General features: G+C 39.0%; 1 protein-coding gene across 2 annotated transcripts in view; it reads left to right on the top strand.

Moving 5' to 3' along the window:
* Nucleotides 1–16491, top strand: part of ldah (lipid droplet associated hydrolase) — a 42892-nt gene extending 26401 nt beyond the window's left edge. For both annotated transcript variants that reach the window (XM_049596319.1, XM_049596320.1), the window contains 3 exons: nt 2945–3185; nt 11464–11546; nt 13720–16491. In XM_049596319.1, the coding sequence (XP_049452276.1) occupies nt 2945–3185; nt 11464–11546; nt 13720–13908 (513 nt within the window). In that variant the 3' untranslated portion in view covers nt 13909–16491. The remainder of the gene's footprint in view (nt 1–2944; nt 3186–11463; nt 11547–13719) is intronic.
* The last annotated feature ends 84 nt before the right edge of the window (nt 16492–16575 follow it).

The raw sequence follows: 16575 nt of genomic DNA, 5'->3' as shown, positions 1-16575 counted from the left end.
TCTCCTCTCTGTCATAAGCCCCTCCTACCAGACGACCATGGGCATATGTACACGCTTCATACAGTAACCCAACATTTCCCATAAATTAATTTATCAATCTTATGTCATTTAGGGCTGTACCCGAGTCAAGATTAAGATAGTCAAATGACATTCAGCTGTTTAATACAAATATTCGCGATTCTTTTTTTTGTTCTGAAATGTGCAAAAAACAATTTGCCAACAGATATCAAACAAAAGCCAGAGACTATGTGGTGTTTAGGGCTGGGTTGAAATAATCGATTCATCCGATTAAATCGATCTTCACTGGAATGACCCGATATCGATTCATAAATCCGAGATCGATCTTTTACTATATGCTTTTTTCCACGGATGCGTGAAGCTTTAACCCCATTAACCTCGCCGATAGTAAACGAGCTGCAGCACTAAGTTATGAACGACCGTAGCATTGAGAAGCTCCGATATTACCTGCTCTTTTATCTGTAACTATTAAGTAACTTTTTTACATTTGGGTATAATTTATTATCATGCTGCAGCGTCTCCTCCTGCTGTCTGTGCATCCTGGCTGCTGCGCCACTTTTACGCACACATACAGACACACACAAACACAGAGTAAAGATGCCGCGATGTAGACAGAGAGGTGAAGATAACTTGAGCTGAAAACTACGCTTGTTACTGTGAGTGCAATAAAACCTCCTTTCGGGAAAAGCCAGTACTTTATCAATACACCTGATCAGCACTAAACATGTTCATTCATTCATTCATCTTCTAACCGCTTCATCCTCTTGAGGGTCGCGGGGGGGGCTGGATGGTCGCTGGGGCGCCCGATGTCAGCTGGCTATCCCAGCTGGCTATCCCAGCTGACATTGGGCGAGAGGCAGGGTACACCCTGGACAGGTCGCCAGACTATCGCAGGGCTGACACATAGAGACAGACAACCATTCACGCTCACATTCACACCTACGGACAATTTAGAGTTATCAATTAACCTAGTCCCCAATCTGCATGTCTTTGGACTGTGGGAGGAAGCCAGAGTGCCCGGAGAGAACCCACGCTGACACGGGGAGAACATGCAAACACAGAAGGGCTCCCACGCCCGGGATCGAACCAGCAACCCTCTTGCTGTGAGGCGAGAGTGCTAACCACCACACCACCGTGCCGCCCACTAAACATGTTGTACAGTAATATTTAATTCTGCTCTGTCCGCAGTCTCTAATCCACCGCCGCCAATATTATGTTATAAACAAGCACCGTGCGCTTTCCAGCTAATAGCAAATCGTTACTAACAAGCTAAAACAACAACAGCTGTTGATGTTAAACTGTTTAACTCAGCTTGTCTCGTGTCTTAAAACTTACTGTTGGTCATGTGACCTGTAGGCAGTGAATCTCCTCAGCAGCAAAAGGAGAAGCAGAGAGGACAGGAGGACTGATACTGACTGATGTCTGTGTTCTTTATTCTTTCTAAACTTCACTCAGTATTGTGATGTCAGGAATATGATTTATTTTATTGACATTTTTATTTTGTTTCCTGGCCTGGCTCTCAACGAAAACGCAGAAGGCGCTGCTGTATATCCCTTGCTGGCGGATGTATTCTCAAGATGGCGAAACGTTATGGAACCCCCCCAGACGACTTTCTCGCACAATGTACAAACAAATCCAAAATTCTCCTTTTTACGAGAATAAGTCAGATTATTGGTGGAGGTAATAATACACCAATGATGACATATTTATGAATGCAGACATCAATTTTTGCCAATAAACAACTGAATGTTATACAGTGTCCCTTTAAGTTTATGTTGTGACTGTGCTGTTTTAATATTACTGTTGTTAGTTATAAAATATTCAGTTTTATTCCTGTTGTGAATTTATTGTTTTTAAAAAATAATTCCTTGTAAATGTTACACTATTAGTTCTCTGAGAATCTTTCACATACTACCTAATCGAATCGGGACCCCTTGAATCAAAACCGAATCGATTCAGGGAATCAGTGGCGATACCCAGTAAGTATCTGTGAGCTGTAAATTCACTACCAGAAAAGAGAAGATAATGTTATCTCAGAGCCATACGGTGCAAAGTTTCTTCTCCTCTGTGCTGCTGCATCATGTCTGCACGAAAGAGTAGCACGACAGTCAAGGGAGCTCACTCAACAAAATCTGAGAACCAAAATATCCCCAGAGGAACACTCCAAACCACACTAATTAGCAAAAAAAACCTGCTTGACTTTAAGCAATCTCAGTCGACTGCGGGCTGAGAAGTCTCTGACTGACGATTCAAATCTGCAACTTTCAAGGGACAGCCCTAATGCCATTAAAAGTTTGTTGATCCTGCGGGGAGTAGGGCCTATTGGCTCAGGTTGGCAGAAGGCTAAACTAAACTAGCAACATTTTCTCTCCATTTCTGAAACACCCCTGATATTGACACATTTATTTCATTTATTGTCAGACTCTCTTTTAGACGTTGTCTTCCTGTCTTGGGTTGCTTTGCAGTGTAGGCAGTTGGTGCCAGTGCTGGAATAGCAACTATCTCTGTGGGATTCTCCATCACTGAATCAGGCTTTCTCCAAAGGAGCATGCATGCACATCTGCATTTGTAGAACAGCCAATAGGAATGCCCTCTTTCTGAAATGGCCTGTGATTGGCCAAAGTCTCCTGTCACCTGAAACCAGAACCCAGAGCAGGTGCAGAGGTCTAGTTTTCTCTCAGTACAATTTAAATACAATATGCTCAAAGGTTATTATGGGACTTTTGCCCAATAACGCCAAAGAAAAACTGCCTACTCCCGCTTTAAAACATATGGAATAACTCCATTTTGTATTTTGGGGATTTCCATAATTTACAAGTTTGATATCTCTGTGAATTTGTTCCTCCTATAATGTGTCTGTTTTTTGTGTCATGTTGATCTAAGACAGCTGAAGTGTCCTATGTAACCTTGTTGTTTTTTCCTTGAGATTATAAAGGCCATCATGCTGTTTCCCACCATCGAGCGCATGGCTCAGACTCCTCAGGGGAAGGTCATGACCCCTGTGTTGTGTCACTTGCGTTATGTGGCCTACCTGCCTCTCTTCCTGCTCTCTCTGCTGCCTGAAGGACTCAAAGCCTGCTTAACCAAACTGGTGTTGCGTGTCATTCACTCTATGGACCACACTGTAGTCCAGCCTACTGTAGGTCTGCTGAGTGGAGACTGTGCAGGTTGGTTATGCTTTGCTTTTCATTGCTGTGATTCTTTGACTGTTCACTTTTTGTTTGGAATGTTAGTGCTCGCTGGATGTGTTGCTATACAGCTATAAACATAGAATGCCACCATCTATACAGACTACTGAGAAGTACACAGCTGCATGTTCTTTAGTCAGAAAAATGTTTGGCTAAAAAACACAGGTTCATAGCAAGCTGTCAGTTTTGCTGTTTGATTCTCAACACATACATTTTTCCACGATGAGGGTTTTTTTTTTGTTTGTTTGTTTTTTTCAATTTTATTAATAAAGCGCAATATCACAAATCACAGTTTGCCTCAGAGGGCTTTACAGCAATCCCTGTAGGTCCATGTACCGTTTATTCATTTGAATTTCAATTAAGAACGAAAAACAATATGTTTATTCTGTGTTTCTGTTTTGGTTTTGAAATGGAAAAACGAAAGAACTAAGGGTACACGGGTCCATGTGCCATTTTCATTTGGATCTCAATTAAGGTTTCACAAATCAGAAACTGTTTTAATGAGTCTCTGGATTCTCCATGTTGATCTAGTCCAGATGTGGCTAATCTAAGTATAGTGATTTGTGATCTGGACCATTTCTTAATTGAGATCATTTCTTAATGATCTCAATGTTATTTGAGATCATTAAGAAAAAATTACTACAATAAAAAGAATAAAAGTCAGGATTATGATACCCTTTGACACCGCCTGTTTACTGGAGTATTAGTTTCTTAAAACTTTAAGACAGAGCAAACAAGACCACAGTAAATAGGCAGAAATAGCAAGACTGAAAAGCAGTTTACCATGAGTAAGGACAATAATAAAAATATGCTACAGTTAAAATGCTCAAAATTTAGGACAATTGCACTCTACTCATCATTGCATCTTCCCTGTATTTGTTCAATTGTTCAGTTCATGAATTAGCTTGAAAATGACTGAATACCGCCATCAACAGGCGTTATGCGACATTTAAGGCGGAGCGAGAAATTCCATTTGGAAGCTGTGAATCCGATCACTGTAGATCTAGCAGAGCCTTCAAGAGCAATGGCAATATCACAGAGTCAAAGTTATGTTTTATGTTGCGGCAACAAGCGCATAATCCTTGGGATTCCAAGGCAGCCACAATTAACAACAGCCTACTATCAGTATCGACAGTAAATTAAAGCCGCTACAAGGAACTTTTAACTGGATATGCAAAAGTCTCTCGTTTCTGCTGATGTCTGTGCGTGACCTACAACAGCAAATGAGACCATCGGTGTGAAGATAAGCTATACTCAGCCATACTCAGTCCAAGAAGCCGTGGAAGTGCTCGCCAAACAGGCTTTCATCCTTACCAGTTCGGCCGCTGTGTTTACCCCAGCGGCAGTGGCGCTTACGCCGGAGAGGTGGAGCTGGGGCGCTGCAGAGGTGAGCTGGGATCCCCAATAGGAGCGGGGGCAAAGTTTTCCCGTCTTGTTGTTTCATTCATCCCCAAAACAAACACATACGCAAGCAAGGTAAACGTTTTTACGACAATACGCGCTAGAGCTCATGAGAAATGTAGACTTCATTCCGGCAAAACACTACCGCTTTTGTCCACAGGGTCGCCAAAATCAACTCAAAATCAAAGTTCCTTGTAGGGGCTTTAAGTATGCGCTATAATTTCCGGGCCCCAGAAATGAGACTAAATATCAAACTAAAAAAGGGGAATGAGACCGTTTTTTAAAATGTTCTATTTTTTACCTGCACACTAAATGAAATATTTGAAATAGAAGTTGAAATCTGTTTTTTGTTGGACATTGAATCAAATGAACAAATGGTACACGGACCTGTGTTAATCCGTGTATGGTTCATTCTTTCATTATTCCGTTTCAAAACAAAATAAAAAAAAACAAAAAATTAAATCCGTTTTTCCGTTTTTCTGTTTTGAAACAAAAAACAAAAAACACAAATACAGATAAACAAAAAAACGGTGTTTTTCTGTTTTGGAAATAAAAATGGAAAAACCCGACTTTGGTTTTTTGCAGATTCATTTTTTCATTTATTGTTTTGGACAAAAAGTTGACAGGTGACATCAGAGGCGGTAGTAGCTTCAAAATGAAAGACAGGAAGATAAGATGGCCTATAAACTTAAAAATATCCTAAAACTTTCCCATGTATCTTTTATTTCCACTTACACCTGATGTTTTGCGCATTTTGAAGAGCTGCCTGCTATTGCTGTGAGGAACTTTTTATTCATAAAAATAGAAATAAAATGTTATGATCACAAATTTTATGGCTACAGTAAAACTTGTTCAACTATAACATTGCTGTTGAGAGACTAATAAGGGAAATCGTCATGCATATTGTTCCTATGAAGGACGTATAGGGATTCCCTCAAAGGTTGTATTTTAATATTCATTCGCTGAATTGTTTGCAATAAAGTAATCGAGGATATAATAAATGATTGTGTGTGCTGCGTTGTTACCGTTTATACTGGTTTTCTCTATAACACATCGTTGCATCAGTGAAGTTTCAAACTGATGTTTGCCCTTTTAAGCAGCAGATGGCAGTAGGCCTATGGATTTATTTGCTGTCAATGAAAGCCTGGTTTTCTCTTAGTTTCTGTTGGATTATACAGACCTGCAATTCTTCAGGTTATTGATACGGACAATTCAAATTATATGCAGCATGTATTTACTTGTATTCTTTTATATTGTTGTATCACATAGGCCTGTGCATTGTTGGCAGAGATGGGCAGCATTTTAATTACATGTATTTAAAATGTTTTATCACCTACTATGACAATAGAAATGTCACACAAAAATACATCCTGTGCCTTTTTTCAAAATCTGATTAATCTAATAAAATAATCAATGATTAATCGATTATTTTTTTAAAAATATATAAGTTAGTGGCAGCCCTAACTGTATGCAACACATCTGATATTATATATAATATGTATATTTAACATCATACATATTATTTTAACCTGTTAGTGTTTCTTGCAATGTCCCTCACAAATAAACGAATACATACATGAATACAAACACCTTAGCTACTATTGCACATTAGAATATGATGAGGAACCTTCAATGTTCATATGAAGGCAAGTGAAGGAGCTGCTATGTTACATTCTAATAACCTTTCCTATTTTAATTTAAACTTTTTTATGTCAACCTCCCAATGAGGTGCAGTTTCCTCATTGCTGCCCTGTTCATTGAGGCCCTCCAGACTGGACTGCTATGGAGTGTAGGGTGGTCTATTTGTATATGGACAAAGTGGACCTGTACTGGGATAACATAGTCTTGAATATAATCTCATGATCCAAACTGGCACAGTAATGTCAGATTCAAAATGTAGTGTGTACCAGTTAAAGTTACTAGTATTAAGGCCAGGCTTGTGTTGACTACAACATGTGTGGAGTGGGGAACACAAGCAGTTTGATAACAAATCTTTAATAAATCTTTACTTATCAATGAATACAAGAAAAAAAACCCTCCTGTTTTGTCCTGGCTGGAATTAAAAATTAAACGATCAGGAGACTCTCGCTGTGCTCAGCGTTGCCGGGGACGTGTCCGCCGGGAGGTTTGGACCGGTGATTCTCAGGAGCAGCACATACTGCGCGGAGGCCTCATCTTCATCCTTTGAATCTGTCATTACTGTGCCACTTCAATATTATTCAGTTTGGATCATCAGATTATATTCAAAGTATAAACAAACTGAGGAGCGTAAGGGTGGCAATCCTGCTAGCATCATTCTATAGGACTATATAAACAAATACAACACAGACATCAATACGGTTGCTTGGTTTTATGGACTTGCAATCACATCCAGGTCATAAATGATAACATAGTTGTACTTTTTAATCCCAGTTTTCATGAAGTGGATATTTGTTGAGGCTCACTGTTGCAAGACTATGTTATCCCAGTACAGGTCCACTTTGTCCATATACAAATGGACCACCCTACACTCTGTCCGTAGCAGTCCAGTCTGGAGGGCCTCAATGCACAGGGCAGCAATGAGGAAACTGCACCTCATTGGGAGGTTGACATAAAAAAGTTTAAATTAAAATAGGAAAGGTTATTAGAATGTAACATAGCAGCTCCTTCACTTGCCTTCATATGAACATTGAAGGTTCCTCATCACATTCTAATGTTCAACAGTAGCTAAGGTGTTTGTATTCATGTATTTATTCGTTTATTTGTGAGGGACATTGCAAGAAACACTAACAGGTTAAAATAATATGTATAATGTTATATATACATATTGTGTATATATGCAGTACAGGCCAAAAGTTTGGACACACCTTCTCATTCAATGCATTTTCTTTATTTTCATGACTATTTACATTGTAGATTCTCACTGAAGGCATCAAAACTATGAATGAACACATGTGGAGTTATGTACTTAACAAAAAAAGGTGAAATAACTGAAAACATGTTTTATATTCTAGTTTCTTCAAAATAGCCACCCTTTGCTCTGATTACTGCTTTGCACACTCTTGGCATTCTCTCCATGAGCTTCAAGAGGTAGTCACCTGAAATGGTTTCCACTTCACAGGTGTGCCTTATCAGGGTTAATTAGTGAAATTTCTTGCTTTATCAATGGGGTTGGGACCATCAGTTGTGTTGTGCAGAAGTCAGGTTAATACACAGCCGACAGCCCTATTGGACAACTGTTAAAATTCATATTATGGCAAGAACCAATCAGCTAACTAAAGAAAAACGAGTGGCCATCATTACTTTAAGAAATGAAGGTCAGTCAGTCCGGAAAATTGCAAAAACTTTAAATGTGTCCCCAAGTGGAGTCGCAAAAACCATCAAGCGCTACAACGAAACTGGCACACATGAGGACCGACCCAGGAAAGGAAGACCAAGAGTCACCTCTGCTTCTGAGGATAAGTTCATCTGAGTCACCAGCCTCAGAAATCCCAAGTTAACAGCAGCTCAGATCAGAGACCAGATGAATGCCACACAGAGTTCTAGCAGCAGACCCATCTCTAGAACAACTGTTAAGAGGAGACTGCGCGAATCAGGCCTTCATGGTCAAATAGCTGCTAGGAAATCACTGCTAAGGAGAGGCAACAAGCAGAAGAGATTTGTTTGGGCCAAGAAACACAAGGAATGGACATTAGACCAGTGGAAATCTGTGCTTTGGTCTGATGAGTCCAAATTTGAGATCTTTGGTTCCAACCGCCGTGTCTTTGTGAGACGCAGAAAAGGTGAACGGATGGATTTCACATGCCTGGTTCCCACTGTGAAGCATGGAGGAGGAGGTGTGATGGTGTGGGGGTGTTTTGCTGGTGACACTGTTGGGGATTTATTCAAAATTGAAGGCACACTGAACCAGCATGGCTACCACAGCATCCTGCAGCGACATGCCATCCCATCCGGTTTGCGTTTAGTTGGACGATCATTTATTTTTCAACAGGACAATGACCCCAAACACACCTCCAGGCTGTGTCAGGGCTATTTGACCAAGAAGGAGAGTGATGGAGTGCTGCGGCAGATGACCTGGCCTCCACAGTCACCGGACCTGAACCCAATGGAGATGGTTTGGGGTGAGCTGGACCGCAGAGTGAAGGCAAAGGGGCCAACAAGTGCTAAACACCTCTGGGAACTCCTTCAAGACTGTTGGAAAACCATTTCAGGTGACTACCTCTTGAAGCTCATGGAGAGAATGCCAAGAGTGTGCAAAGCAGTAATCAGAGTAAAGGGTGGCTATTTTGAAGAAACTAGAATATAAAACATGTTTTCAGTTATTTCACCTTTTTTTGTTAAGTACATAACTCCACATGTGTTCATTCATAGTTTTGATGCCTTCAGTGAGAATCTACAATGTAAATAGTCATGAAAATAAAGAAAACGCATTGAATGAGAAGGTGTGTCCAAACTTTTGGCCTGTACTGTATATATATATATATATATATATATATATATATATATACATATATAATATCAGATGTGTTGCATACATTTAGGGCTGCCACTAACTTACATATTTTTAAAAAATAATCGATTAATCATTGGTGATTTTTTTCGATTAATCAGATTTTGAAAAAAAGGCACAGGATGTATTTTTGTGTGACATTTCTATTGTCATAGTAGGCGATAAAACATTTTAAATACATGTAATTAAAATGCTGCCCATCTCTGCCAACAATGCATAGGCCTATGTGATACAACAATATAAAAGAATACAAGTAAATACATGCTGCATATAATCTGAATTGTCCGCATCAATAACCTGAAGAACTGCAAGTCTGTATAATCCAACAGAAACTAAGAGAAAACCAGGCTTTCATTGACAGCAAATAAATCCATAGGCCTACTGCCATCTGCTGGTGAAAAGGACAAACATCAGTTTGAAACTTCACTGACACAACGATGTGTTATGGAGAAACCCAGTATACTTCACTTCACTTCAACTTTATTATGTCCCAATATGGGCAAATTGGGTTGCAGCAGGCACAGGCATTATAAACAAATTGCAGAAAGTACCTTTGCAAAAAGTACATTTGCATGAGAAACAAAACACACAGATAAATAAAAATAAAAACCTAAGAGCATACGTCAGTCAGACAAGTATTTTTGCATGGGGGTGGGGGTGGGGGACAGAGTTCATAAAGTGCAATTCAAAGTGCTATGTGCGATTTGCATACCAGTTAGAGAGAACCCGTGGATCAGGCTAGGTCTCTCCGAGATCTAACGAGATCAGGCGTGATCAGTATCAGTATCAAATCACATCTGTCAATCAATTTCACAGTCTTTCAGACCAGAATGGATAATCCATTTACCACACAGGTAATTAACTATGAGAGATTTAGACAATATCTGTCCTTTGTAAATAAAGTCTGCATCAAGTCAGTTCCACATTTTGTCAGTCAGAGCCAACACTCCCACCCCACAGAGTAAATATACAATAATACACATACAATATATACAATCATACACACGATCCAAATCCAATTTGTTTGATTAAATTCACAGACACGCCTTTGCAGTTACCTCCTACAGGAGTCGTTTAAGGCTCTGATGGAAACTGGGATGAAGGAGTTTTTATATCTGTTTTTTGTGGCAGTTGGAACTTGCAGCCGTTGGCCAGAAGGTAACAGGTTATATTCTGAGCTGAGAGGATGGTCACTATGGGACTGAATGGACACAGCTTTTTTAAGAGCCTGCCTGGTAAAAATATGATTCAGACTGGTGAACTGCACTCCTACAATCTTACTTGCCACCTTAACAATCCTGTCAGTATAAACAGTAACAACGCAGCACACACAATCATTTATTATATCCTCGATTACTTTATTGCAAACAATTCGGCGAATGAATATTAAAACACAACCTTTGAGGGAATCCCTATACGTCCTTCATGGGAACAATATGCGTGACGATTTCCCTTATTAGTCCCTCAACAGCAACGTTATGGTTGAACAAGTTTTACTGTAGCCATAAAATTTGCGATCATAACATTTTATTTCTATTTTTATGAATAAAAAGTTCCTCACAGCAATAGCAGGCAGCTCTTCAAAATGCGCAAAACATCAGGTGTTAAGTGGAAATAAAAGATACATGGGAAAGTTGTGTAGGATATTTATAAGTTTTACGGGCAATCTTATCTTCCTGTCTTTTATTTTGAAGTTACTTCCACCTCTGATCACCACAGTTCTACTTTTTGTCCAAAACAATTAATGAAAAAATGAATTTGCAAAAAATCAAAGTCAGGTTTTTCCATTTTTATTTCCAAAACAGAAAAACGGGAAAAACAGATTTAATTTTTTGTTTTTTTTCATTTTGTTTTGAAACAGAATAATGAAAGAACGACCCATACACAGATTGAGATCTCCCAGCATTTCCCAAATTTATCCAGATATCACAAGGACAAAACAAAGAAATTAAAAACTTGATTTTCACGTTCTACTGTTTCAATTTTAAAGCAAAAAAAACCCCAACAACTACTAAACATGTGATTTCTGTTGTTCTGTTGTCCCGATTTTCTGTTCTGGTTTTAAAATAGGAAAAACAAGATGTTTATTCTGTTTTTCTGTTTTGGTTTTGAAATGCAAAAACGAAAGAACAATGGGTACATGGATTCACAGCATACATCATCCCTCTGTCCTTGGACCCTCACAGCAGATAAAGAAAAAATCCCATCCAAAAAATCCTTTAAAAACACCTATAAAAAAATCTTTTCATCTACTCTGTAAAACATACTTTCCTGAGGTTTTAAACTGCAAGCCTGTGTCATTTAATATATCTGTAATGTTTGAAGTGAAGCAACGACTAGACCAGTGTGATTTGTTTCTATTTGTAGCTAATGCTATGTATATGGGGGGTCAGGAAATGAAGAAAGTTCTGGAAAGAGACAACGTGACCATTGAGAAAAATCTTGAAAAGGTAAGAAAAAGCCTACCCATACAGATGCAGCCACCTACAATTTACTATAATAATAATTCATTGGACCTATTGCTGGCAGCTTTTAAGGTGGAACATTTACTTGTAATGCATGAGTTGATGATGTGAATCCATCAGCACACCTTAAATTTCAATACGACAACTTTGACCATTCCATTAGTTTGCTCTCTCTTTGATGACATACACTTTTAGTAATGAGTGGATCTTCCAGCGTTTAAATATATGTATTAATTTTGGCAGGATAATGTGATCTGCATATATTCTAACCAGATGTTAGCAGGTATTAGTGGGTTTTTGCCAGTAGACTAGAGCTGTGTGCACGGTTCTACAGCAGACAACCATGCCCTTGTGGGTTTTTTTTTTTTTTTAATTGGTGTCACATTTTGACAACATGGACAGGCCAGAAAATAGGTTAGTTAACAGTAGACAGCAAGGCCAGTAAAAATGTTACTATGGTTACTTCTTTTTATATATCTCTTATCTTTCTTATTGGGTCTCTCTGTCAAATTTGGTGCAGACTTGTGGTGGCATGTCATTGCATCTTACCGATTTAAGGGGCTAAAATTACCAAGTTCACTTGGGTGTTTCCATCAGTGCTGATCAGAGCTAGAGCCAATAAATTCCTGTGACTACTGCAGAGTTATTTGACCCAGGAGTGAAATCTGATTAAAACCTTCCCCATTACATTAAAAAGCCATATGTCAACAGGTGTTAGTTGGTGTTTGTATTTTTTTTCTTGTTTTTTCATTGATCTAAATTTACATAGTGTAGCCTATATTTTTATGGGTTAAGCCAACCGGCAGTGTACAAAGTATTAAATATGAAATCCACTCTGGATTGGATGAATGGATCATTCTGCATAATAGTCTGTACATGTAATTTGTACATTATGTGCACTTAAGTTGGTTCAGTGCCATGTGAAGTGGCAGTGTGTTACAATAATGAGAACCCTCAAACAAAAATCCCAGAAAACCCAGAAGTCTAGGGCCAGCTATGTTTTTAAGGGTTTACTTTGCAAGTGCAACATATGTTTCACTCTGCACATTTTACCTGAATTTATATGACATTGTATTTATGAGGGAGGCAACTGTATTGACAGTAAACGTGTCAAATGTAACAGCCACAATTTGATCCCTTGCTGCCTGCGGAGAAAGATACCAGACTTCCTTAAGGATCATGCTGTTTTATGAGTTGTTGAGTTTGGGGGAAACTCTCTAAGCTTTGTAAAACGCTGTCTGCGACATAGTAGTAATTAAACATGGCTGTTTGTAAATTTGGCAAACATAATACATGAAGTTATTTCTTTCTTTGTATAAACACATTGTGTCAGTTTGTCCCAGCCTGTTGAGGTATCACTGCAGATCAAATCTGCTGCTCACATGAATGCCGTGCACTCAGTTATTTCTTATTGTATGTCATTCATTTCCGACCTGCAGCCTATTGCCTTAGTTTTCATGCAGATCTGTTGAATAATGTCTCTCGTCGAGCTGTGATGGACAGGACAGAAGGTAGCTTAGTCATTAACTCCTCCAGCCTTCTCACTAAAGCTTCATGCATAAACACAATCTGTTTCAAGGTTTTAAAAAACACTAAAGCATTATATCCTCATGACATGATCGTCATGATACCATCATGGTGTAATTATAATAATTTCTGTGTGGGAAGCACAATTCTTCATAGCCGATACATTAAATATGATGAGAACAGCTGATCTCTCAGCTAATTTCAGGCGCAGTGAACTTCTTAAGCTTGTATAGCCACTGCTCCACCTGGTGATGGATAACACATTGCTACTGGTTTTTACACGACACTCAGGGGCGTATGAAGTTGGCCCCACGTTCACTAAGTCATCACAGGGGATCTTACTCCAGCCATGAGACAGTAAAGGACCCAGCAAGGTCCCAGCGGGGATCAACCACGGGTCTGCCTGGGCCCCATCACAGAGAAACAAGAAATTCTAGGTGGCTGCATCTGTATAATCATAATGTTAAGTTTCTCCACTTAATAGCTATTTGTGATTATTTGAAAACATAAAAGCCACATGAGACATAAAGACAGCATGCTTGCTTGATTTACCAGTTAATGGTTTATTTGAGCTGTTATTGTGTATTCAATCCAGAAATAGACTTCACTATCTGTGTGTTTCCATTTTCAGCTCATATTTTATTATGGAGCTACAGACCACTGGTGCCCTGTTCAATATTATCATGACATCAAGCAGGACTTTCCACGAGGAGATTTCAGACTGTGTGATAAAGGATTCCATCATGCCTTTGTCCTGGATGCAGGAAGAGAAGTAGCCAAAATGGTGTTTGAATGGATCAAAGGAGATTTGAGGACATGAGCTTCTTCTCTTTCCATCTACTCCTCTGACTGACATGAACAGGGATGACAACACTCAGACCAGGAGTGTTTGTTTCTTTAATCTGCAGACATGGAATTGAAAGCTCAGTGCTGAAAAATAGCAGTTATTAATTGAAATATATTTTTATGGATATAATGGCACTTTGTGGTCGATAATGTGGGGATTCATCTAATAGGCAGATTTATAATGTCCTGGGAAATTTTTGTAGAGTTGTTTAACTATACATTTTTGGAAAGCTTTGGAGGCTGATGAACCTCAGAACCAATCTTTCTATTTTTAAAGTCTCTGTGGCAGCCATCTTGGACTTTCAAACTGGCAACCACCTATCAAGTTTAGTTTTTAGCTGGATCCCTCAGGATAAATCAATTTAGCTTCAACTTAACTTAGCCAATTAATTGTAGTGACATCAGATTTTTAATTTTGACTGTATACAATGATCTAATAATTGCATCTCAAAACTTTACAGCCACAAACAAAAAACCTCTGGTGTTCAGAGTATGGATGGCTTTCATTGGTATATTGACAATAAGAGGGTCTCGGTAGAGACCAGTAGTTTCCAGAACAGAAGTGCTTGCCATTCAGTTGGCAAAAAAAATGCAACTCTTGCAGAAATCTTCAAATGTGAAAAACATTTTTTTTTTTACCAAATCTGTGATTTTTCTGTGGTGTTCTTCAAGGCCTTGGTGTTTTATGTGGTATTTTGGAGGGATATTAAACTATTTTTATCAATTCATGAATGGTAAAAAAAAAAAAAAAAGAAAAGAAAGAAAAATAGTTACATTTTGTACCAAATCTGTGTAACAAATGGTAACAACCCGGGGAAAAAAATCACTGCAACAATGTATAAGACATAATTGAACATGTGAATGGCCATCATATATACTTCCACCATAATGGTCTAAGCCCTTATACACTTTAAAGTTTCAAAATTTGAATAGGTGCCTAACAAAAACAAAATGTTTACAGATTTAAGACTGATTGATTACAGATTTAAGACTCAAACAACTTGAGACACTGTGCTTAGCAAGACGATATTTTTATGCAGGCATATCCTGTATTACAGACTACACACACTGTTGCCTCACAGCAAGAGGATTCCTGGTTTGAAGCCAGGGTGGGGGATTCGAACCCAGGGTGGGGGAGCCCTTCTGTGTGGAGTTTGCATGTTCTCCCCGTGTCAGCATGGGTTTTCTGCGGGTACTCTGGCTTCCTCCCACAATCCAAAGACATGCAGGTTAGGTTAATTGGTGACTCTAAATTGCCCGTAGGTATGATTTTTTTTTTTCATTTTAGATTTCCTCCCCGACAACCTTCAGCAGCCATGACATAAGTGTCACATGGAACATCCTTGCCTGCATGTGCCAGACGGCATCGAAGGCATTGCTTATGCATTTAAAGGGATAGTTCAGATTTTTTTTAAAGTGGGGTTGTATGGGGAACTTATCCACAGTCAGTGTATTACATACAGTAGATGACAGGTGGCACACCTCCAGTTTGGAGAAGCAGGCTGGAGTCCGACATGGAAGCTCAGCATTTAATGCTGTGAGGGGAAGGCAGCAACAAAATGGTTTTTTTTGTTGCTAAAATAGGTTTTGTTGCTGACCCGTCCACAGCAACACATTGCTAAGCTTCTGTGTTGGACTACTGCCTGCTTCTCCAAAGTGAAAGTGTAGTGACTGACATCCCCTGTATGTAATACACTGTCTATACAACCACACTTCAAAAAAAATCTTAACTATCCCCTTAAGTAAATGTTATACTTAAAACAATTTGAAGTTATACAGCATTCTTTGGTAATGTTCCATTTTTTTTTGTTCCAGTTAGCAATACATGAAATAAAAGGCCATGTAATTTGTTTAAGACCACTGCATCAATATACAGTGGGCTTCAGGAAACACTGCAGGATCTGTCTGGTTAAAAAGATGAACCAGGCTCAAGTTTTTTACAGCCACACATCACATCATCCAGGAAAGCACCAACTTGCCCAAGGTACAAGTGTACATTCCTGATAAGCGTTTGCGACTTGACTGTTTCAGTCTCTTGTCATGCAAGATTTAATACTTTTTTTCTGTGAAAACTCTTCAGAGTTGTAAAATCCTTCCCCATAGTATTATATGTGCTTATACAGAGTTTTGACATCTAATAACTTTGAAAATTGTTGATAATCATGACTTAAAGCCATAACTGTCAGACTTACACTGATCAATCCCATCAACCCCCATCAACCTCCCCTGCTGTCACTCCTCTGTGGTACATGATTAGATACACCGACATGTGAAGCAGCTGACAATTACTGATGCCTGTGCCAATTCAAGATAATTTGAAGGTAAAGTTCAAATATACTGAGAACTGGCTCTTCTCTGCTCGAACAAATACATGCTCTCTGAAGATCACTAATCAACATGTTATACACTGTTTGTTTAATCTGAGCTGAGTTTAAATGCAGGACCTTTACTTGTTAAGGAGTATTTTTACAGTGATATCAGCACTTTTAATACGGGATCTGAATATTTCCTCCACCACTGCAGGAGTTTATTGCCACCTGGTGCCCAAAAGGTTTAACTTGCTCAAAGCAGCTGCAGTCTATTGTTCACCAGTGTCCACAGCCAATGGCCAATTAAGTACAAAGATCCTTTACTCAAGTAG

Source organism: Epinephelus fuscoguttatus, linkage group LG14 (assembly GCF_011397635.1).
Source record: "Epinephelus fuscoguttatus linkage group LG14, E.fuscoguttatus.final_Chr_v1".
Lineage (NCBI taxonomy): Eukaryota > Metazoa > Chordata > Actinopteri > Perciformes > Serranidae > Epinephelus > Epinephelus fuscoguttatus.
Note: the sequence above shows the minus strand (reverse complement) of the source record. Positions and strands in the feature narration are given on the sequence as shown.